At 36.9% G+C, this 25874-nt stretch overlaps 1 protein-coding gene across 2 annotated transcripts in view; it reads left to right on the top strand.

Moving 5' to 3' along the window:
• FMN2 (formin 2) overlaps window positions 1-25874 on the top strand; it is a 375250-nt gene that overhangs the window by 246306 nt on the left and 103070 nt on the right. For both annotated transcript variants that reach the window (XM_073899944.1, XM_073899942.1), the window contains exon 14: window positions 15860-15952. In XM_073899944.1, coding sequence (XP_073756045.1) covers window positions 15860-15952 — 93 coding nt within the window. The remainder of the gene's footprint in view (window positions 1-15859; window positions 15953-25874) is intronic.

The raw sequence follows: 25874 nt of genomic DNA, 5'->3' as shown, positions 1-25874 counted from the left end.
AAACTGACAAGACACAGTTTTCTTTGAGCCCCAACAGTTTTCTTTGCTTTAAATATCTTTTGCTAATTTTATGTTTGTAAGCCCAAACTAGAAAATATTTCCATTTGGAGGTGGTCTGTCTTGAATTTTGATTTCTTAAGCACTGGACAGAATGTTGCTTTAGATCTTGAAAGCAGACACACCGGTTATATGCAAACAATCATGGAACACTACATCAAAAACTCATAATGTATGGTGCTTAACATAACATAATAAAAAAAAAAGAATTTTACTCCTTGGGGACATTATGCTTTATCTTTAATTACTTTTAAAATTGTAAATTACTTTAATACCACAGTGGAGTCTACTAGCAAGACACCATTCCAGGAGCAAATAACAGTTTCAGTTTGGCATCTGTTTCAGTTGATGGATGTGACTCACTGCAGCCTGACTGCATGGGACATTTACTAAGCTCCTTTACATCATTGAACACCTGCCACGTCAGTTACACTCCGGTTCCTACATCAATGCACATCAGAATTGGAAAATATTGGCAACCATAGTGACAGTTCTACTCCAGAGACTCTCAAGGGGACTGAGATTTCTAGGTCAGTCATAGATGCCTATGATTATACCTCAAGTCATCATCTAATAATGGGTGAGGTGGGGCAGCCAATATGAAACCAGGCATCTGGCCAGTATTATCAAGATTGTGTATAAGCTTCTGTGACCATCACTTATGACTTCAATAAACATTATCTCCTAGTCCTGTGATTTTACTGTATCCTTAGAAAATGTCAGAGACTTTGCTTTGATTAAGTTCATATACGGAGTATATTAGGGTAGATTATATAACACTTTCAGTTTTATGTAAATTACTTTTATACTCAAGACATTGTAACATTTGTAGTCTTTAGGTTAAAGAATTCATTTGTGGAGCACCTGGGTGGCTCAGTTGGCTGGGCATCTGCCTTCAGCTCAGGTCATGATTTCAGGGTCATGGGATCAAGTTCCAGGTCAGGCTTCATGCTCAGCTGGGAGCCTGCTTCTCCCTCTTCCTGTGCCCCTCCCCCCAGCTTGCACCTGTGTGTGTGTGTGCTCTCTCTCCCTCTCTCTCTCAAATAAATGAAATCTTCTTTTAAAAAAAACAAAATTTAGAAAAAATATTCATTTGCACAAGTCCTAAATATTTGAGCAACTTGCTAATTCTTGAAAATATTATGGTTAAAGATGTGTTCATTTGAAGAATTCTAGAACCATATGTCAAATATAAGCAGGTTAGTTTGTGGTAAGGGTGCTTTTATTATTTTATTGTAAGATGCTGCGTCTGTCATCTTCAATCAAAAGTTTAAAACTATGAAGTAATAACCTTTTACAACCATCTTAGGAAAGTTGAATATTTTTACTTATTTGGAAGAGTAGAGCTTGTAAGTCATCTTTAAAAATCTGCCTGGGAACCATTACCAGTGTGTTTGCTGTCACCCTGCAGAGTCAGTCAAACCATCAGCTAAAGAGACACTGTACCTGAGGCTGTAGAGGCTTCACACTCTTAAACTGAAGCCATATGCAAAAGAAATCCAAGCTTTACACTATCTGTGAGGCATACCTGACTGTTCTTAACATTCCAAAGAAGAAATCATATGGAAGCCCCCTAGCACCAGGTCTCTGGTTAGGAGTCTTAAAAGTCCAAGTTAGACAAACTGGGACATGTTGTTATTCTTTGTTGTTGTTTGTTTATAACTTTTTATTTGATATAAATCAAACTTACAGAATAGTTGCAAAGCTAGTACATGGAATTCCTGTATATTCTTTCCTTAGACTATCAGTTGTTTATTTATTTTTTATTTTTTATTGTTATGTTAATCACCATATATTACATCATTTGTTTTGGTGTAGTGTTCCATGATTCATTGTTTGTTCATAACACCCAGTGCTCCATGCAGAATGTGCCCTCTTTAATACCCATCACCAGGCTAACCCATCCCCCTACCCTCCTCCCCTCTAGAAACCTCAGTTTGTTTTTCAGAGTCCATCATCTCTCCTGGTTCGTCTCCCCCTCTGAATTACTCCCCTTCATTCTTCCTCTCCTGCTATCTTCTTCTTTTTCTTTTTTCTTAAAATATGTTGCGTTATTTGTTTCAGAGGTACAGATCTGTGATTCAACAGTCTTGCACAATTCACAGCGCTCACCGTAGCACATACCCTCCCCAATGTCTATCACCCAGCCACCCCATCCCTCCCACCCCCGACCACTCCAGCAACCCTCAGTTTATTCCTGAGATTAAGAATTCCTCATATCAGTGAGGTCATATGATACATGTCTTTCTCTGATTGACTTATTTCACTCAGCATAACACCCTCCAGTTCCATCCATGTCGTTGCAAATGGCAAGATCTCATTCCTTTTGATGGCTGCATAATATTCCATTGTGTATATATACCACCTCTTCTTTATCCATTCATCTGTCGATGGACATCTTGGCTCTTTCCACAGTTTGGCTATTGTGGACATTGCTGCTATAAACATTGGGGTGCACGTACCCCTTCGGGTCCCTACATTTGTATCTTTGGGGTAAATACCCAGTAGTGCAATTGCTGGATCGAATGGTAGCTCTAATTTCATATCAGTTGTTTATTTTTTGTCCCATTTGCTCTGTCACCCCCTCCCTCCTGTCGCCCATATATAGACATGTGTGTATGCCTGCTTGTATATGCATATGTGGGTGTGTGTCATTTTATTTTTCTGAACCAGACACCAGCAAGTGAGAGATATCATGCTCCTTTATCCCTAAATACTTTAGTGTATATATGCTAAGTACTTGGGCATCCTTTTATGTATACACAGTATAAGCATCAAAACAGGAAATTTAACATTGAAAAATACTATTATGATAATAGCCCACAGTCCATATTCAGAAGTGTTCTTTAGAGCTGTTTTTCCAATCCCTAGATCACACATTGCATTTAATTTTCATGTCTCCTTGGGCTTATTTAATATAGTGCAGTTCCTCAGTCTTTGTCTTTCTTGACCCTACCATATTTAAAGACTGCTTATTTTATAGACATCTCCCTCCATTGGATTTATCTGCAGAAGTGATATGTGTCCCTTCTGCAGGCCTGCGATGTCAGTTTATCTCATTACAGCTAATGCTAATGCATCATTTTGATCACTTTGCTTAGGTGGTGTCTGCCAGTTCCTCCACTCTGAAGTTATATGGGTTTTTTGTTTGTTTGTTTTTGGTTTTTGTTTTGTTTTGTTTTTTAATAACTAGTAAGTCATTTGTGAGGTGACTCTTTGAGAATATGTAAATATCTTATTTTTCGGCAGAATTTACCCAGGAATTCTAGTGTCTATTAGGGTATCTGGCCCCATTGGTCTATCTTTATTTATGAATTGAAGCTTGCCATTCTTTTGTATACATTTCTCTTAAACAAATTTTGGTATAACTTTAATTTCATTTTAAGTTAATTTGGTCTTTAACATTTTATGAGAGATTAATCACTTTGAACTGAGGAGAGGTTAAAGGAAAACTTGGTATTCCTGTTCCTATAGAGTCTCAGTGTTATCTTCAGAATTCCTGCAAATTTCTACAATTTGCTTCATTTTTCTCTGAAACATTCTGAGCTAGTAGTAATGTTCCGTCTCAGAAATCAAAAATTGTCCGTGTGAAATATGATACGACTTGGAAAAGCAGAACAGCTAGAAATAGTCAAGTTTATTTTTTTAGTAGAAAATAGTCTTCAGTAATGTCATTATGTCATCATTTATTATATTAATGTATCCCAAAAGAAGTTTGATTTTAAACGATTAAGTTTGATTTATGCATGGATTTATTTATGGAGGTTTATCATTGAATGTCAAAATTCCCTAAGACCTTTCCTTTGGCCGGTTCGCTGGTGGTTCAGAAATTTAGAAGAGACACAGTGATCTGGTAATAAACAGATCATTCTTTACTCCATAGATGCCTTCTTTTCACTTTTTTTTCATACCATAAGTGATGCAGCATCTCTTTTAATGGAAGAAGTGTATGAATATCTTGTGTATTTAACCTGTAAAGGAAAAACTGTGGCAAAGTGTATTGTTTTAAAAGGGTGGTTGTTGCCTTCTAAAATTAAAATAAGAGCAAAACTCCACCTCTAGGAAGTGTTGTGATTCATAAGGTCGATGTCTTTTTGCATTGTTGACCATGTTAAAAAAAATAAATATTCAGTCAATGGGAGAATATATTTTTAAAACACCAAATAAAAAAGCACTCTAATCATTTTGGCAAAATCAAAACAGAAATATTACATCATTTGTTTTAGTCTTAAGAGACTGAACTGGGTCTGTCTGTGTTTTATGTGGGATGTTGTTATGACATTCTTTTTTAAATTATTTGTGCACATGTGTGCATTAGTGTTGGGTAGACGAGAGACTGCGAAAAGATATATCACTTTTCCATAGTCTTGAGATTTGTTTCATTGGTGTTTGCAGTATTGGGTACATGTGTTCTTGCTCCCTACCCAAACAGAGACTCTGAATGTCTGAGTGGAGACCAGTTGTTTTAGAATTCTAGACCAATCTTGTTTTGTTTTGTTTTGTTTTTCAGCCTATGGAGAGTCAAGTAGAGGGACTGATATTTTTAAAGTTGAAATGAAAGTATTGAAAGGCTATCCTAATTACCTCCTTTGAGTCTGTAACAAATATCTATTGAAAGGTGTCTTTTCTGTTGAGTTAGAGATTGACTCTTCAAAATCCTTTTGAAGAATATGCTTCAGGTGCCCACTACTACAGAACCAGAATTGATATTTGAAATGAAACTTGCTACCCTTAGATTAGACTCCCTCTGTGTTGTACCAGTGGACAAGACCTAAGGTCTGTATGCGAAGCTAGAGGCAGAAAATTCAATTCTGTATGAGAGACTGTCTCCAGATGAGAACTGAAACAGTGGAAGAGCTAACCTCAAAAGTGGAGAGCTCCTTGTCACTAGAAATGTTCATATGCAGGCGTGGAGACTCAGAATAACTGTACGGTATATAATTTTTATGACTTCATCTCTTGCAAGTGTTATAACATTTCTGTATCATTCAGTCAGTACATTCAAGGTTGAGTCAACACCAGTGTCTCCTCCCAAGGCCTACAGAGTACAAAAGTGTGGAGTTTTGTTATATAAAATGATGCTGTTTTACATAGATACCACATATGTCAAATAAGTAATTTAGAATTGTTTTAATTTGACTTTGAATCCCCTTACTAATAGAGTGAATCCATTAAATGATCTAAATGACCACTCTGGTTATTGCTTATGATAATAAGAAAACATTAAGTTTTTGTGTTTCCCAAGGCCAAATCTGAAAAGAAAGTGTATTGCCAATAATGTACACTCATGATTTGTCATGTGTTTATGCTTAGACCCACCAGCAACCAACTTGGAGAACTTGCTCATAGCAGGCGGAGACTTACAGAGAAAGTGACTAACTGACAAAGTTATGGTCCCTCGAATTTCTGAACACATAGATAAATTGAAGAGCATAACAAGTGGTGTCAAAGGGACCATGGGGGGGTCATTGATTCTAGCCAATGTCATCCATAGTATCAACACAGAGTGTGTCATTAGTGGCTTTTAGGTGTGTCTCAATCAAGCATGAGATCGGCCAGTGATTAGTAACTACTGGTAAATATGATATATATAAAACTCACTCTAGGTTGTCCCTATAGAAACGTCATACTCAAAGTCTGAAGCATGGCCTTCAGTGCTTGAGATTTAGAGATAACTGTTTCGGTTTCCTTGTTGTGTCATTGTGGTGTATGGTGGTGGTAAGAGTGTCACCGTAATTATAGCAAACATATTACTCTTACAACACATGAGGCAGTCTTCCTTGTATTTTACCTACATAAAATCCTTTGATCTTTACAGTGAAGTAGGCGCTATTATTTTTTTAAATAATTTTTTATTGTTATGTTAATCACCATACATTTCATCATTAGTTTTTGATGTAGTGTTCCATGATTCATTGTTTGTGCATAACACCCAGTGCTCCACGCAGAATGTGCCCTCTTTAATACCCATCACCAGGCTAACCCATCCCCCCACCCCCCTCCCCTCTAGAACCTAGGCGCTATTATTATCCCTCGTATTACAGGTGAAGAAACTGAGGCACAGAAAGACTACCTTTCTGAAAGTCACAGCTATTATGTCGTATCTTTTTGTAACCTGTAGACTGTATTTGTCCATGGAAGTGCATCCTGTTTTGGAAACAATGACTTGTGGGCACCTGGGTGGCTCAGTTGGTTAAGCAACTGCCTTCGGCTCAGGTCATGATCCTGGAGTCCCGGGATCGAGTCCCACATCGGGCTCCCTACTCAGCAGGGAGTCTGCTTCTCCCTCTGACCCTCTTCCCTCTCGTGCTCTCTATCTCTCATTCTCTCTCTCTCAAATAAATAAATAAAATCTTAAAAACAAAACAAAACAAAAACAAACAATGACTTGTGTATGTGAACTGACAAAAAATTGGTAATTCCTTTTATAGGAATGATTATTTAAGGAGCAAAACTACATGTATTGTGCTTTCATTCATTTCAGTTTGAAACAATGTTCACTTTCAAAACCCCTCAGTTGAAGAGTACACCCGCAAGACACCTGTTAAAGAGCATACTTAAAAAATCATTCAGTTCTGTTGAGCTTTGTTTTGAGATATAAACTGATGAGCTCAGAGTGACCTTAATTTATTCCACTGGCTACCATGTCCAAACTAAGGTACTATGGGATCCGTGTGTGTGTGGTATCTCTGTCCTCTTTTATTATATTTACATGATAAAGGACTACTTTGACATTAATCTGCAGACATTTAATTGTTAGGGATCAGATTTTTCTGAAATCCATCTTTAGGATAGATAGACAAATTTTATACTTCTCTTACGATAACAGCTGAATCTACGGATCCACTGTTGGCAAGACTAGGGTATTTTGAATATTATTCAGAAGCTATAAAGGGTTTGTGTTTATTTATTCATCACTCTTCCCATGGCTCACAGTGTAGCTTTGCTGTGCAGGTTTTCTTGGACATTTGTGCTAATAGGTTTATTTTTTTATTTTTTATTTTTTTTTGTGCTAATAGGTTTAGATGTTAACATTCCAGGTCTATTTCTGGGTTCTTTGATTCATTACTTCCCATTCTTTCCTCACTGTTACGCTGTGTCTTTTGTCTCTAGCACCACTGAAACTGTTCTCACTATTTGCCAAATTGAATTGACATTTATTTCAACCTTTATCATATATGCTGTCTCCACTGCATTTGACTCGTTGTCTGTAACTCACTAGCCTGTTAGCTTCTTTAGCTCCGCTCACTGCTGATTCTTCTGATGTCTGATAATTCTTCTACATTGTCTCTCTTCATGGCCTTCTCTTTCCCTGCTTCTTCATAAAAGTTGGTATACCTCAGGTATGCCGCCTTGGCCCAGTCTTCTCACCTATACCTTTATCAAGTGATCTTATTCAGTGTTTCCGTTGTCACTCTGATCTGCAGGCTCATACACTCAAGCACTTGGTGTAAACTACTCATGGATGTTCCACTGGCATTTTAAAATGAAGTAAGTTTGAAACCAAATTCATTTTCTTTTCCTCTGAAAGCTACTCTTCCTCCCGCATCCTCTCTCCACAGAGCACCCAAGCTGCAAACCCAGATGGCATCCTTCATCCCCCCGCCCCCCACCTTACCTCACACCTCAGTGCACATTAGAATCACTGTGTGGACTTTTTCTGTGAGTCTTATCCTTGGAGATTACTTTTCTCCAAGCTGATGGGAGCATTGGCAGGGAGATTCTGAAAAGGCCCTCCAGTTGGTTTTAAAGTTTGTCTCTTTATGAAGGGATGGCTTACTTACAAACTAGTCAGTCACCAAGCTTTGCTGTTTTTCCCTAAAATATTTCTTGAGCCTGTGCTTTCTTCTATGTCTGCATATGATTTTGCTTTTGTCAGTGCATGTACTCATGAGATGTGGTAAAGCCAGATATCATCTTTTTGCTGCTTCTGTTTTTATTTTGTGGTTTGGATTTTTGTTTGTTTGTTTTGGTTTTGCTTTGTTTGTTTTGCTTTCAAACAGTGATAAGGAGGGGTTGGGTTTTACTGAAGCAGTACGACTGTCCTCAGTCACCACCATGAACGTTGAAAGGCACAGCATAGGGTGACAATTTTTTTGAGGGTGCATATTTAGCAGGTGAGGTTTGAGTCTAAAACCACAGTTGAGACTGTGGTACACACCATTCAGCTTAGATCCTGACTGGCATTGATAATAGCTCACCCGAAGGGCCAGTTCTGCTATTTTGTTCTGGGAGTTGTTCCTGAAAACCAAATGCAGAGCCCAATTTCTTTGCTTTTACAAATATTTTATAAATATCTTATTGGCTGCATTGATCTGCTCTAGGTAGCTAGAATGACTTCTGTTTCCAGAAATTGAATTCAATGTAATGTACAAACCAGGCTTACACGGGAAACAGTTTGCGGTTAGAAGAAAAAATTTCTGATTAATCAACCTGTTTCTTTTCCTTTGTGTCTGTTATGCAGTTTCCTGCAAACTTGCTGAAGCAGGTTTATAAATGCCATTGACCTTCTGGAAACTCACAGAAAAGCAGTGACTCTAAACTGATTAACATTGATTGAACTTGGAGACTTGTAGAAGTTACAGATGGAATATTCCAGTTCCCTAAAAAAATAACCAGACTGCTCATGACCATGGTTCATTTTAGAGAGTGGTGTACAATGTTCTTGCTTTAAACTGACAGTGATAAGATGGTGTTTGCTCTGCCCCCAAACATGTCAATCTGTGGATGGCATTGATGTTTTGGAACCCATTTTCTAGTGAAAATATCTAAGAGATTTTTGTTCTTCCAGTCCTCTGGCTGGATTTTTCTTTTTATTTGAAGGCCTAATTCATGCTTTCTAGCATTGGCTCTTTAACCTAATCCAAAATCATTTGGGATTAGGAAGGTCTTTAAATCAGACAGAAAGCTGACCTGATTGGAATTACTCAGTTATATCAACATTCTTTAACAAATTTTTTTTTAATTTGGATTTGACTGTGATGCAGATTTTCCAGCAACTCTGTCATTGTTATGTTTTTAATAATGTTTCTAAATGACCCTTCAAGGTTGTAAGATTATAGCACTTGGTGTTTTTTTTTTTTTTTAAGTTTACATAGTCACATACCAATTTTGAAGATGATAAGTAATAGCCAGGTTATGTTATATACCATCATGCACTACAGTTAAGAGAAGAATGAAGTCCAGTTTTACAAAGAAATTTCCTTATTCCTGGGGCCCCTGGGTGGCTCAGTTGTTTAAGCAGCCGATTCTTGATTTTGGCTCAGGTCATGATCTCGGGGTTGTGGAATTGAGCCCTGTGTTGGGCTCCATGCTCAGTGTGGAGTCTGCTTGAGATTATCTCTCTCCCTCTGCCCCCCCCCAACACTCTCTTTCTCTCTCTCTCTTTCAAGTAAATAAATAAATCTTAAAAAAATAAATTTCCTTATTTCTTATCACATTGAACATATTCATATTTATTATTGAATTGTAAGAATTATATCTCTATATAAGTATATATAAACTCTACAGCTTGACATTTTATTTTTATAGTTATCCAACAGTTTCTTCCTTCTTAATATGGTGAATAAGTAAAACAACAGTCACCTGCCAATACAGGCTGTGAATCACAATGAAGAGCTTTGAAAATTTGGATTGGGTTTTTGTACATTTTGCATAAGACTTACGTGATGTTACAAATGAGCCACAACTGGAGGCTTAGTATCCAGATTAAGGAAAGTCATAATTATTGACCTAGTTGAAAGTGCTTTTCTCACACAGGATTTTAGTGTTTCCTCAGTATTGCAGACACGAGGCACGCAGAGGTGAATAGGATAATCCTTGACTTCAGGGGATACAAAATAAAAGTAAATCAGATACAAAGATGCATAAACAAATAAATGCAATGAAATAATATCATTAATAGCTATGGGTTTTTTGAGAGTTTTTCAGGGGCTCAATGCTTAACACTTAAGGGCAACATCTTCATCATCCCAATTTCTAGTTGAGGCTCAGATGATTCAAAGAGCCAGCCCAAGATCACATAGCTACTAGTAGAACTAGGCCTGAATCCAGATCTCTTATCCAAAGATTTGCTTTTATCTTATATCATTCACACATGTTGTACAGAGCAGGGAAATACAAAGTTCAGGGGGAGATTGACCCTCTTGGCTTGGGGTGATAGTTAAAACTTGGGATGGATAAGTAGAAGTTCAACAGTTGGTTCTGAGGGGTAAGAGTATATCAGATGGGTGAATAATATATGTAAGGTGTGGAGAAATTTGAATAGATATGACATTTTGAAAATTAAGAAAAAGTTAATTGTGTCAGGATGGTCTAATTCGTTTATGTATTCCATTCCACAGATAATTCTTGGATGCCTATTGCCTAATAGGGAATGTTAATGAGTAAATGGAGAATGGTAAGAGATCAGGGTTTTCATCTGTACTCAGTGGAATTTCTCTGTAACTCACTAAAGACATGAACTATCTGTGGTGGACTTTTTTTTTTTTTTACTGATATTTTAAATTACACAAGTAATTATGGGAATATATCTGGAGTATTTTATTATTTTTTATTTATTTATTTTTTGAGGGGGTATAGAGGGAGAGAATGTGGGACTCAATCTCACAACACTGAGATCATGACCTGAGTTGAAATCAAGAGTTGGACATTTATCTGTCAGAGCTACCCAGGTGCCCCATATCTGGAGTATTTTAAAGCAAACTCCAGATATGTCTTCCACAGGAGATAAACCATAGAGAGAGATTTCTGCACAATATGTAGTTGAAAATTCCAGTAATTAGAACAACTCAGTAAGGAAGAAGTGGCCTTGTAGGGAAATGAATAGACGTCACTGGAAACACTGAGATACATTACAAGCATTTTTTGTGGCCTTCTGGAAGGAAGACTGAAAATGAGATGAGGTTGTCAGGAAATGACCCTAGAGAGCTTCTAGATCCAGAATTCTACTTAGTTCTTACTGTGTACAGGAAAATCTATGAGTGAAAGTGAAAAGAGAAGAAACAAAAAATAGTTTTTGTTTACATTTATATTTAAAATATTTAGTTCATATGAATGGGCCAAAGACATTTATAAAATTAAGTGAAAATTAAAATACAATTTTCCTTCAGTTTTTTAACATTTTAAGTATTTTATTTATTTCTTATCTATTACAGATTCTGTTGTTTCAAAGTTACTGAGTACATATGAAGACCTAGAGAAATTTTGGCACATTTTAGAAGACTTTGCTATGGACTCTTTGATCTAACTCTGCTTTCCTAACTAGCAAAATTCTCCTTAGGTCACCAGATCCGTCGGATTAACTTCTGCAAGTGCCTAGCATTAGGGTCTTTTTATAGCTCCCTAGACCTCTAGACATAGTGTAGTGTCGTGAAGACAAAGACAGTTATTACTTTCATTTTCTAGTAAAAAATGGCAGATGAAACAGTTGTGACTAATAGTCAAAATATTAATCTTTCTTGCCTCAGGCTTTTACGTTTTGAAACTCAGACCAAGTGGAAAACTAGATCCTTTTTTTTTTTTTATGTTGGCCTCAGCTATTAGACACTAGACTGTTAGTATTTTACTTTTCTTGTTGGAATTGGAAAATAATTAAAGACTGTATAGTTTCATAGAAGGCAAGCCTTCTGAGGACAGGGTTTTTGTCACAGCAGCTTTGCCCTGTCAGTCTGTCTGTGTCATGCAGGAGTAGGTTGGTTAGCAATTACAAACTGCTGAAGACCATTCGGAACAGCTCTTCATGTGATTTTGCCAGAAATAACTCACTGCATGATGGGGAGGGCGGATACATTTCTATCTCATTCCTTTTAAATCATTCAATCTGTTACTTTTTAGAAAATACCTGAAAGTATGACACTTAGTATGTCTTTCTTATGCATGTAGAGACATTAAAGAACATGGAATTTCTGCTACATGGGGCTGTCATAAGTGAACATTCCAGAGGAAGCTGAATGCCTGTGTCTTCTCCTCACACTCATTCCCTTCACCACATCTTTGACAAGTAGCCCACTATTTTCTGAAGAGTACCAGTGATGAAGTGTTCATCTCCTGGCAAGGCTGTTTACGTCACTGTGGGATTGCCCTAAACATTACCCATCTCCTATAACCCCCTTTACCTAGAACCAAAATCTCTCTCTCCATCTCTAATTTCTGGTCATTTAGCTTCCTCCTTCCTTGGAATCAACAAAGAAGTTTACACCCTTTTGACCCTGAGACCACACTTTAAAAGCAGCTATGATATTTCTTCTTAGACTTCTCTAAGCTGAGGCTCATTCGGTGAATAATGAACTAGAATTTAAACCCTGTCTCCCCATCTGCTAGATTCCAATCGAGTACGTTCTTTCTGCAACAGGAGCTATTTATCCAGCCACTAACCCATCCAACAACAATTTGCTGCTTGTACCAGGCACTAGGAATACAAATGAGAATTGGATTTCCTCTAAGTAGCTCAGTCTGGTGGAACAGAATAGACACAATTACAAATAATATTAAAACGGTATGGTAGCTGATACTGAGTCCCACCTTCTCAACTTATGAACTGTCCAAATTTTTGAGAGTGGGAGAGCACATGCAAATTCTGTAGAGCAGTCCTTGGCACATAAAATGTACTCAATAAATAATAGCTTTAATTCTGTATGCACAGGATGCTGTGGGGTCAGAGAGGAGAGACACCTAGTCCTAGCTGGAGACGGGACAGGAAATGGAGGAAAGCAGGGGATATAGGAAACCTAGGAAATACTTTTTTAGGGGCAGCTACATCAAGGTTAAGTCATGAAGTAATATTGGGAATGGATAAGATGAAGGAGATGAAGGGGGTAAAGAGGAGAAGCATTCTAGGCAGAGGAACCAAAATGAGCAAGGGTAGGGAGATGAGAATTTGCACTGAATCTGCAAAAAATATCAGGAGTAGAGGTGGATAAATAGAAAGTTGGGCAAGGCCTAGATTGTGAAAAGTGTTCTACTTTACTGTAGGATTTTACTTTTTAAAAGATTTTAGTTATTTGAGAGAGCACACGTGCGTGCAAGCACGAGTTGGGAGGCGGGAGAGAGGGAGAAGCAGACTCCCCACTGAGCGGGGAGCCCTATGCGGGGGCTTCATCCCGGGATCATGACCTGAGCTAAAAGCAGACACTTAACTGACTGAGCCACCCAGGCGCCCCATATATTGTAGGGTTTTAAATCATTCCTTTACTTGGGATGTGGTTGTGTGGGTAGAGGTCATTGAACAGTTTTGGGGAATTGGTCAGATTTCTTCTGGATGACTTTTATTTTAATTTTTTTGTTCATTGCTGAAGTATAGGTGACACACAGTGTTATATTAGTTTCAGGTGTATGATATAGTGATTCAACAATTCTATACATTACTCAGGGTTCATCATGATAACTGTAGTTACTGTCACCACACGATGTTATATTATTGACTGTATTCCCTATGCTGTACCTTATATCCCCATGTCTTATTTATTTTATAACTGGAAGATTGTACCTTTTAATGCCCTTCACCTATTTCACCTGTCGCCCCACCCACCTTTCCCCTGGCCACCATCATCAGTTTGTTCTCTGAGTTTAAGAGTCTGTTTGTGTTCATTTGTTCATTTGGATTTTTAATTCCACATCTAAGTAAAATCATATGGTATTTGTCTTTCTCTGTAGTATTTCACTTGACATAATACCATCTAGGTCCAACATGTTGTCACAAATAGTAAGATTTCATTCCTTTTATGGCCGAGTAATATTCCACTGTGTGTGTACATGCACACGCACACACACACGCACACACGCACACACCAACTTTTTTATCCATTCTTCTGAAGTTATGAGAAGGAGCATGGATCTGTGTAAGACTGGTGGTGGGGTTAAGTTAAGAGGCTTTTATGGTAGCCCTGTGAAGAACAATGAAGGCATTTGTACCAGCATAAAGCGGGAATGGAGGACAGGCAGATTTCAGAAGCATTTAGGAGGTAAACAAACAGGATGTTGGGCTAAGGAGAGGAAGTCGATAACTCTCCTACTTTGGTATCAGATCATGGTACCACCAAACAGGAGAAGAAATAAGGGAGGTAGCACATCTAGAGAAGGCTGTGATGAGTTCTATTTGAAAATATTGATCTGTATGGAAGTTTAAGATACGAGTCTGAAGATGCAAGGTACTGGACGAGGGTTGTGGATTGGCCAGTCATGAGCTTGCGAGAGCCTGCTCTGGAAGAGTGAGGGTGCTGGGGAACATGGGCAGAGAGAACCCCGCATGTGTCTAACTGGTCTTAAATCTTACTAGGCCTAATTGTCCTTTACATTTGATGGGAAGAATAGGTGCTAACAGTACAGCCCTCCTGTTATTCTCCTGCTTAGACAAGCTAATAACCTGGAGGGAAAAGAAAACCATGTTTTAATGAGAGAAAGAAAATATTTTATTTTTTTTTAAAGATTTTATTTATTTATTTGACAGAGAGAGAGATAGCGAGAGAGGGAACACAAACAGGGGGAGTGGGAGAGGGAGAAGCAGACTCCCCGCTGAGCAGGGAGCCCGATGCGGGGCTCGATCCCAGGACCCTGGGGTCATGACCTGAGCCGAAGGCAGATGCTTAATGACTGAGCCATGCAGGCACTCCAAGAAAATATTTTAAAGAGTGCAATTTCAAAGTCTCCTTGAGGAATTAATTGGCAACCTTGCCTTAAGAATTGTAATGAGAAGTGTGTTTTCCTGATTCATTTATCTGTCCTAAGTTTTGTCTTTCAAATATGTGCTTTTTATAATTTTGAATTTTTTTGCCAGTGTCACCAAAATGGCAGGAATTTCTTCAGAAATTTTCTTAGAAGTACTTCTCAATTAATTCTTGTGGGCTCTGTAGCCTGCTAAGGCATTGATGATGGCATGGACATAGAAAATAAGCTGTCGAGTCAGATCAGGATTTCATTTATGGGTCTGCTACTTATTATCTGTGGACCCTCTGAGCCTTGATTTCCTCACCTATAGAATGGGGTAATGTCCACTTTAACTAACTTATTCTAAAGATTAAGTTAACTAAGAGGTTAAAAGTATCTGCCATGTAATAGATGCTCTGTAATTATTGTTTTCTATGCGAATATTAGCACCACAGTTGTCACTTGTCATTTTTCATAAATGTGGACTTCAATTAGGGACAAACTCGCATTTGTCAGTTGATAGGGGAGCCTGGGTGGCTCAGTCGTTAAGCTTCTGCTTTTGGCTCAGGTCATGATCCCAGGGTCCCGGGATCGAGCCCTGCGTCAGGTTCCCTGCTCCACGGGAAGCCTGCTTTTCCCTCTCCCACTTCCCCTGCTTGTGTTCCCTCTCTCACTGTGTCTCTCTCTGTCAAATAAATAAATAAAATCTTAAAAAAAAAAAGAAGTCAGTTGATAATAACAAGGATGATGATGATAGGAAATACTGACATATTGTTTTACTCTCTGCCAGGACCTATTTGAACACTTTGTATCTATTAACTGATTTGATCCTCATGGCAGCCCTGAGAGGTAGACACCAGGGTTGTGCCCATTCTACAGATGAGACAGGCTCAGCGCTTACGGGACCTTCCTAAATTTGCAGTTTGGCGGTGACCAAACTTGGATTGTAGATTCTTAAGAACTTTTTACAATCCCTCCAAAGTGAAGCCTTGATCATAGGCTTCTTATGTCAGTATTTGGATGTCTCCAAAATATGTATAGAATGTATGTGAATTAGCATGGCTAATGGATTTTTAACATTAGCTAATATGTTTTAAAAATTGTTTTAATGCTCCATTAACACGGTAACACTCTAAACAGAGTCTTTCTCTGATTTCAGCCTGTGAAGTTGAGGCGGGGAAAGTATACCAGGTGTCCTCAAAAGAGCACATCCAGCCTTTCAAAGAAAACATGGAACAATTTATTATTCAAGGTAAATTCTAAAGAGACTTGTTGCATTTCCCTTCTTTTGCAGCAGAAAGGTAGGTGGAAGGCATTTTTTAAAATATGCATTGGTTTAAAGGGGATTATTTTGGTATTACAGAAAAACAAACAGTGTTTCATCATGAGTCACACAGCTGTGAGAGACTAGCAATTTGGTAAATATTCTATTGATAATTCTTGTTATTACTGTTTTTTAATGACTAAATGCACTAGGTTAAAATAACACCTGTTTATAAAAATATTAAAATTTTATGTTTTTTGTGAGTGAAAATTAGATATTCTTCTAAGTTTTAACTATGCTTATGACTTCAGTTCAACTGGGTATTTAGTTTGTCAAAACACTGGGCCAAAAAACAACATATATTGATGTTTTCCAGATCTTCAAAACATTACGTTCTATTTTTTGTAGAATGTATAAATACCTCTAGATATTTAATACCTTTTTTTCAGAAAACTTAAAAACTTAATAAATATTATCTTGTTGACTCCTCCCATGACATAAGCAGGGATGAAAAATTTCAGAAAATATTAAACAAAAAAAATTTGAAGGAGTAATGTCTATTAAAAACGTCTTGCTATTTTAAATCATTGAAACTTACAATTATATCAAAGCATTCGCTACTCAAAACATTTTTGTTTTGGAATGTTACATCTCCCCTGAAGATCAGATTTGTGTCATGCCATGCTCTGAGAAAGTTCTTGCTGTCAGGAATTCTCCTAGAGGCTGACATGGCTTGAGACTGAGGCCAGGTAGCACTCTGAAGACTGGCTCCATCCTCTGTTTATTAGGCTACAGTTTTTATAGGTGGTTCAAGTGTCATTAATGATGATTTACAATGAATGAGTCATAGTGGAATTTGATTAAATGTTAAACATAGCTTTTTTTTTCAGATGGGAAAATACTATTTAATCACTTAAGAGAATCATGAAGATTGAAAGAGAACTTTGGTCAGATTCGTAAATCAAAGTGATTGTCATTTCTAAATTCTCAGCTCCACATGACTTCGAGTGGAAAATCTACTTAGTAATTCCTAAATAGTCCTTGGGATAAAATTGGAGTTTTGTAGTTGGTTACATATTAGAGGACGCTATAAGCTCATTACATTCTTAATGATGAATAAAAATGAGTCTTCCTTTCTTCATTCAGTGGGGTTTTAGGATCAAGAAAATGCAATTTTAGAGAACTATATAGGTAAAGGATGAGATATTCTTTTTGCTTATGGGATAAAGGAGTCCTTAATTCATTAACTCAGTAAAGAAAGAATGAGTCTTTCCTCATGGCTTTTCTTCTAGCACTTTTGGTTACCTTTTTATTTCATCTCTGGTCCGATTACATGTTCACTGCAAAAAAAAAAAATTGAATACCTGCTATCTGCTCAGACATTCTTTTGGGTACTGAGTTATAGCAGTGAATAAGAAAATGTACGTTATCCAGGAGACAGACAATGACAATAGCAAATTCTTTGGAACATCTTACATAGATCAAATATGTCAAAATGTGGAAAAGGGTCCAGCTTTAAACATGAGTGCTTATGAGCCTATATTCAATGACATAGTGAAAACAGTGGATTTCAAAATGTTTTTCTTAAGATAAAGATTTATGAATGTAGCCAATTATTTTTTTTGTCCCACAATCCTTCTAGTTATCAGGACTAAATTCTGCAATTAAATTTATACTCTGAAAAATGCATTACACCTTAGCACAAATAATATATGCCAAATCTTTGCTTATAATTAGGCTTTCCTCAATAATAAAATGGTATTCTTACATTAGCCTCTGTGCTCAGATTACCTTACATAGGTATATTAATGTTTTTATATATCCCATCAAAGTCTTCTCTTAATCCCATCAAAGTTTTTTTTTGAAATGTGCCACATTTCAAAATCTAAAATCTCTCTCCAGCAATTCAAGAGACTATGTCCAATATTGGCCAAACGTTTTTATTGCATTAGCTCTCACAACATAATAGAAACATCTCTTATCCTCATAATTCAACTATTGTGTGGCCTATGGAATACACACTAAAAGTCTTTGGATTTTATCTAGCCCTACGATCCACTGATTCACCCATTTTGTTATTCCCTGTCTTCCCAATTTTTCTCAAGCCAGGATTTTGTGGTCTCTGCTTAAACATCTCTTCCGTGGGAATGTCCTCACCCCTGCTCTAAAAGAGGCAGATTTAGAGAATTGAGTCCCGCCTCTGCAAGCCATTCACTTATGGTAATGGTGCCAGCTATGTACCATCTTTGGGAGAATTGAAGTGCTCAATTAATAATATTAACACTAATAAATAATGTTCTTGAATAATGTTATGAACTCCACCCAGCATTATATTCTTTATAACACTTATTGCTTTCTGCAGTTGTATTATTTATTTGCCCCTCAACAATGTAGCTCCATTAAGAAAGCAGCCTTGTTTGGTTCCTGGCTATCCCTATACCTAGAACAGTGCTTAGCATGTTGTACACACTGTCTTGCTCACCTGACAAAACCCAACAACCCTCATTAAGCCCATCTCTTTGCTTCCTCCATATTTATACCAGAGTAGCTCAACTGTTTTTTGAAGGTGGGAGGGTCCTTAATGCCTTAACTGGTATCCCTTTGAAGTCCTGACCACAGACCTGCTGTTAGAACTCATTTCTACTCAGCACTTCTATGAGATTGTCCTTGCAAATTCCATTTTCTCAGTTTCTGAGATTTTTGTTCCTCTGTTCTCCTCTCAAACCTCCACAGTCTTTCTCTTGTGCTTCCTCCTTACTCTGATGATAACCCCACTTTATCCTGGGGTGAGAAAGCAGATGCTCTTATACAGAAGCTCCCACACCTCCACATCATGGCTGAGGAACTTGGGCTTCAACCGGAATCCTTGCGGAGCAGATGTTTAAAGACAAGAAAGTTTACACTGGCAGCAGGTGGGGAGGACTCAATGGAAACAGATCAGACTTGGAGGCAGGAGGCTACTTGTAAAATTGTTATGGCAGATTGTTAGAGAAATGAGGAGGTCTTGTTCTAAGGACAGAGGGGTAGTGCTGAAGAGACGACATATTTAAGGGGTAACAATAACATAGAAGAGAAATTACTTGGTGACCAAATAAACATAGAGGTGATGCATAGGTGTCCAGATTTCAGGTTTGTGTGGCTGGGGAGTGGTGGTGTTAATCACTAGGATAGAGAATATAAATATGGGAAAAGATTTGAATGGGTAAGTGGATGAGTGGATAGCATGACCATCGAGGATTAGGCATCGTAAGCAAGGTGATTATTGAGTGGATGTGGTCACCTAGAATAATAAGAAAAATAGACTCAGGATAGAGTTCTTGAGGAGGATGCACTTATAGGATGAGCAGAGGAAGCCACAACAGATGTTAGTGGTGAGTTAGGTTGAAAGAAAACCAAGAGAGGCTGTTGTGATGGAAGCCAGCATTAGAGTTTCGGAAGGGAGGGAGCGATCAGAGTAGTTACTGGATGAACATTTTTCTTGGATTGGCACAGACAGAAACCAGTGTTCTGAGCCTTTAACATTCAAGATAAGTGAGGAAATAGAAGGGCACAACTCTGCAACAATTTTAAAAGTTATTGCAGGATACTGTAATGTGCATAAATGTTAGACAACTGTTTAATCAAAGTTACTATAATTTAGCTTATCTCTAATTTATGCCAACATATGTGATGATTTTATTTTGGGGACGTTTTATGAAGAAAATTAATTAGTAATCACCAGACGCTTATCCGACATTTATCTGCCATTTTTGTTAAATTTTCCTTTGTGCCTCTTCTTTTTTAAGTAGCAGAAAACAAGAGGGTAGAAGAAAAAGGAGTAAATGAGACAGCTAGGGAACATCATGCTAAGCTAATATTTCTCTCAGAACTCAGCACACTCCTTCCTTTTCATTTTTCCTCTTTGTTTGAATACAAGTTGTATTATGGACAAAGTGTGCATATGAAACTCATGTTTCTGAGCTGAAAGTACCTTAGATCTAGTGGATTGCCTTTTATAGGTGTCTGTGCATGGTAAGATTGCTGGGAAAGAAGTAGGAGCCTAGTTCTATGTTGTTGGTCTCCACAGCCTTTTACTCATGTGACATATTTTGATAAGTGTATATTTTAAAACTCAGCTCGACTGTTTTTTTGGGTGAATGGCAAAATAAAAAAAAAAAAAAGCTGGTTCCCCTCCATGCTATTAAATGAAGTAAAGTCCTTATTGTGATTTTAGAAATCAGAAATGGCTAATGATATTTTTATTAGCCTAACTCTCCATACTTCCAACCCCTCTCTTCCCAAACCTTTCTTCCTTAAAAGAATCTGTAATCACATGCTTATCATGACGAAGGTGTTGAAACCTCAACTCTCAATATACAATCTTTAGTATTGGCAACTCTATGATTGAGAATGGAGAGATGGGGAAGGCAGTAGCATTCACTGTACCAAAGGCTGAGAAATCTGCCAGAGGTATCTTCTACTGGAAATGGTGCCCATGGTGCCCATGATGCCCATATTCAGGGTGAGCATATTTGGTGGTGTTTTTATTTCTTTTCCTGAAAATATAATGAGAACATATTTTTAATAATGATAAAAAAGAAGAGACACATCTGATTTCTTGAAGTCTTTCATTGACCCTTTGAAGTCAAAAGAGAAACAATTATCTTCTAAGCACAAAGCTTTTTACGTATTATTCATGTGATGACAATAATAATAATATTAAGCCTTAACACCAATTCTGTTGTGCAGAAGAATTAACTGAAGCCATTTTATACTCCACGTGATTTTAGTTTCATAATCCTTCAGGATAGGCTTAAGCAGTCGCTGTTATCCCCATTTTCCAATAAGGAAACAAAAGCTCAGCGGGCTCAATACTTGACTAAAATCACACGAGAGATGGCAAAGTCATGTTGAAACCAAGACCTCACATAAGAAACTTAACCATCTTTTATTTTAATTTAAAAATTGTTAAAATATCATTAAGGACTCCAGGGGATAGTGGTTAAGTCAGTTCTGTAGTATCAGGTGGTAGAAACGATAATGGAGAAGAAATCACATGTAAGATATGCAATTTTTAAACTCAAAAAAGTCAGAACTGGAAAGTGCAAACACTTCTGTATTCATGCAATATGCATGCCAACACTTTGCACCAGATAAGCTCTTTCCCCTGATATATTGATAAATGATGATTCCATTGTGCCCCTCCTGTCACTCTTTATATGGAAGAAGCATACATTTGAAATGATTCTTCTGAAAAGGAAACTAGTCTAGATCACCATTTCTCTCTGAAGGTTAGATTTCCACCAGCCGTAGTCATTCATTCTGTACTGTGGATGAGAACTGATCAAAGAGCCTCTGAGGAGTGGTGGGAATTGGTTCCATATGAGATTTGCTAACAACGGCCTCCTGCATATTTCTACTTGGATGCTCCCACTGATGCCTCATACTAAACATGTCCATAATGTGTTCCATGCTCTATCCTCCACACTCAGTACCTAACAGACTCCAAATAAACGTCTATTTCATAGATGAATGAATGAAGGGATGGCTTTATCCATTCAGCCAAGGTCCTCAGGTCCTCTGCCCTTCCTGTATTTCCTGTCATTGTGATATTCCCCGTGTGGTTGTCCAAAACAGGAACTTTGGCCTCGTTCATTTTTTAGTGACTGAGTACAAGAAACAATTTTTAATAATGCATGAGCGTATTATAAAATTCAGGTATATAATGAAATGTAAGTCTTCTTACTATTAACTTTCCTCTATTTTAGCCAATGTCATGTTTCAGTTCTATCCTTCCAGAGGTAATTTGTGCATATATAAGCATATATATGTGCATATATACATATACATTGGCATTTATATATATTTTCCTAGTGGTTACATCTTCTACATGTTGTTTTTGTCCCTTACTTTTTCATTTTTATTACAAAATATTTTATATTTATGTGTATTTTATATTTATTTTATATGCAATAGACATAGCATATAAATACATGAATGTAAATTATAATTTTTGTGCCTTATATTCATTTATATATAACCCCAAAATAAATATATCTTATTATTATTTGCTATTAAGGATGTTTTATAAAGTTGCCACAATACTGAATTAATTGACACTGAACCAATTTTCCTAGGAGCAAATACAAGGTTCAGTTTCTTCACGGCTCTGGTTACGTTGGTCTTGTTTTCATCAATCAATCAATATACACCATTGTTTCATGTGTGTTCATGTTTGAAGACACCTTATTTAATATCCATTGTTGATTCATGAGTACTGAACCCAACCAGTGGCACCATAAACTACCTGAACCAAGCGTACCTAACATACGCACTTTCTCTGTGAGGCACATCAGCCTTTTTGGTGCTTAGGAGTGAGCACTAGACAGCACTGTAGCACGATACTTGATGGCCATTTTAAAAAAGATAAATTACCACACACAAAAAAAGACACAAAAATGCAAAAAAAAAGTCACAATAGACTAAGAAAAGGATACTTATTTATAATATGAGAGCTGAAATAAGCCAGAGCCTGGCCTTACTCCACCTTCACTGGGAATGCATGTGTCAGGGGATTCAAGCTGTCCACTGTTCTGCATATGTCCCTGGAGAACTACTGAGGCACTACAGGTATTCATTTTGGAATTAAAATCAATTTTAGTGAGTAGGCAGATTCGCAAATACAGAATTCATGAATAGCAAAGATTAACTGTATATGTGGAAGGCATTTATATGTTGTGTACATGTGACATAAATAAGGGTATGATTTTATATATATGTACACATATACCTATGTATATATTATACATCTCTAAATGAGATCTAAAGAATTATAGTGGACTGAACAGCTACTCCAGTATCTCAAGGAATAGAATCTGATTCATATATATTCAGCTCTTCTGTTTATCCTCCCTCAATCTTATGCCTCTGTCCTCTTCAGCCATTACCACTATCTTGAATTTTCTATGTATCATTTGCACACTTTCTATTTATTGTTTTGCCAAAAATATAAATTGTAACCAATTTATTATTAGGTTATGTAAATTTACAAACTGTATAAGTAGAATTATAAGCATTTTCTTCTGTGACTTGTTTTATTCTCCAATAAACACTGTTCTTGAGATCTTCCATGTTTATGCATATGGCTTTCTTTCATTAATATTGACTCCGTTGTGGAAATATACTGTACCACCATTTACCTCTCCTCTTCTTTCCCTTTTTTAGCCAGTACAAAAAAATGCTTATATGCACATTTGTTTTCATAACTCATGATGCACATTCATACTCTCTTTTATGGTACAGACCCAGGGGAGCAAAGATTCACTGGGTCACAGGGCATATGAATCTTCAGTCTCCCAGACAAAGCTAAGTTGTTTTAAAAAGTGATTGGTTCCAACCTACACTTCTGTCAGCAGAGTTCTAGTTGCATCAAATCCCTTTGAGCATGTGGTCCTTAGGACAAATCTATTATTTAAAATGATATTCCAGGCAGTGTAGACATTTTCACAATATTTATTCTTCCAATCCATGAGCATGGGATGTTTTTCCATCTCTTTGTGTCTTCCTCAATTTCTTTCATAAGTGTTCTGTAGTTTCTAGAGTATAGATCCTTCACCTCTTTGGTTAGGTTTATTCCTAGGTATCTTACAGTTTTTGGTGCTATTGTAAATGGAATCAATTCCTTAATTTCTCTTTCTTCAGTCACATTGTTAGGGTATAGACATGCAACTGATTTCTGGGTATCCTGCCCTGTTGCTGAATTGCTGTATGAGTTCTAGTAATTTGGGGGTGGAGTCTTTTGGGTTTTCCACCTAAAGTATCATGTCATCTGCAAAGAGAGAGTTTGACTTCTTTGCCAGTTTGAATGCCTTTTATTTCTTTTTGTTGTCTGATTGCTGAGGGTAGGACTTCTAGTACTATGTTGAACAAATGTGATGAGAGTGGGCATCCCTGTCATGTTCCTGACCTTAAGAGAAAAGCTCTCATTTTTTTCTCTATTGGGAATGATATTCGTTGTGGGCTTTTCATAGGTGGCTTTTATGATACTGAGTTATGTTCCCTCTATCCCTACACTCTGAAGAGTTTTAATCAGGAAAGGATGCTCTATTTTGTCAAATGCTTTTTTCTGCATCAATTGAGAGGATCATACGGTTCTTGTCTTTTATTAATGTGCTCTATCACATTGATTGATTTGCAAATGTTGAACCACCCTTGCATCTCAGGAATACATCCCACCTGGTCGTATGTGGGACATGAGGAGTAGCACAGAGGACCACAGGGGAAGGGAGGGAAAACTGAATGGGAAGAAATCAGAGAGGGAGACAAACCATGAGAGACTCTGGACTCTGGGAACCAAACTGAGGGTTACAGAAGCCAGTGGCGGGGGGCGGCTAGGGGGAGGAGTTAACCTGGTGATGGGTATTAAGGAGGGCACATGTGGGTGTTCTACACAGCTAATGAATTGTTGAACACTACATCAAAAACTAATGATGTACTATATGCTGGCTAATTGAACATAATTTAAAAATAAAAAAATAATGATATTCCATTGAGGTTTTAATTTGCATTTGATTTTTTTATGAGAAGTTAGCATATTTTCATGTCTTTATAGTGGCTTCCTCTTCTATGAACTGCCTTTTTGAATCTTTTGACTGTTTTTCTGTAAATTATCTCTCTTTTTTATTGAATTATTAAGAATTCTTTATATATTTAGGATATTAAAGTGTTACAAACATGTCTCCCACTTTGGAGCTTCTCTTTACACTTTTTTATGCTGACAATTGATGAACAGAAATTCTTTATTTCTATGTAGTGATATTTACCAACCTCTTTGATGAGATATAATTTTTGCCTTATTTAAGAAATCTTTCCATGTTACAGGTTTATAAAGATATTGTCCTATATTATCCTGTAAAAGTATTGTAGTTTTACTTTAAAATTTAATCCTTAATCAATCTGATTTTTATTTATGTATATAATTAATTTTTATGTATGGTCTGTAAACGTCAAAAATTTTTTTATGTAGATAATGTTGTAGTTATTTAGTATCATGTAATGAATATGCCATCACTTCTCTTCTAAAATGCAGTGCCATTGTATCATGTACAAATTTTCTGTACAGGAATCTGTTGCTTTCCTGAGTTTTCTCTGTACTATTACATTGACCTATTTCCAGTATTGATTTTCATAACCACAACCTGTTTCATGTGTTGCATGGGCTGGTACCTTCTGTGTAATATGGACAGGAAGCATGGAAATGTCCTGTTGCAAAGAGGTGTGGTTAGAGGAATGGAATTTTATAAATACATTACCACCAACCGACTGATGGTTTTCTTCTCACTCAACATTTCCCCTTTACTATGTTACAAATTATATTCTGTACCTTTATTCTTTTAATGCATACCTTTGATATTTCAACAGGATACTTTAACAAAATCCAAGGTTTAAAATAATACAAGTCCCTAGAATGCTTCAACTCTAACCTCACCCATTTATTCTTATATGCCATTCTTTTCCGATGTTTCAGTATCACCTTCTGTTTTCTTTAAAAATTTTTTATTGTTATGTTAATCACCATACATTACATCATTAGTTTTTGATGTAGTGTTCCATGATTCATTGTTTGTGCATAACACCGAGCTCACCTGTTTTTTATAAACAATATTATATTCTTTGCTTACCATACCCTCATACTGTGCCTTCCTTCTAAAATGATTTTTCTTCTCTCTGAAATACATTCTCCAAAAGTTAGTTTGGTATGAGACTCGGGACTGTAGAATTTTTTTTTGTCTGGAAATACACATCACACTTTTTTTTTAATAATTTTTTTATTCTTATGTTAATCACCATACATGACATCATTAGTTTTTGATGTAGTGTTCCATGATTCATTGTTCGTGCATAACACCCAGTGCTCCACGCAGAATGTGCC

This window comes from Callorhinus ursinus, unplaced genomic scaffold (genome assembly GCF_003265705.2).
Source record: "Callorhinus ursinus isolate GAN/ISIS: 27379988/994484 unplaced genomic scaffold, GSC_fseal_2.0 scaffold13, whole genome shotgun sequence".
Taxonomy (NCBI): Eukaryota; Metazoa; Chordata; class Mammalia; order Carnivora; family Otariidae; genus Callorhinus; species Callorhinus ursinus.
Note: the sequence above shows the minus strand (reverse complement) of the source record. Positions and strands in the feature narration are given on the sequence as shown.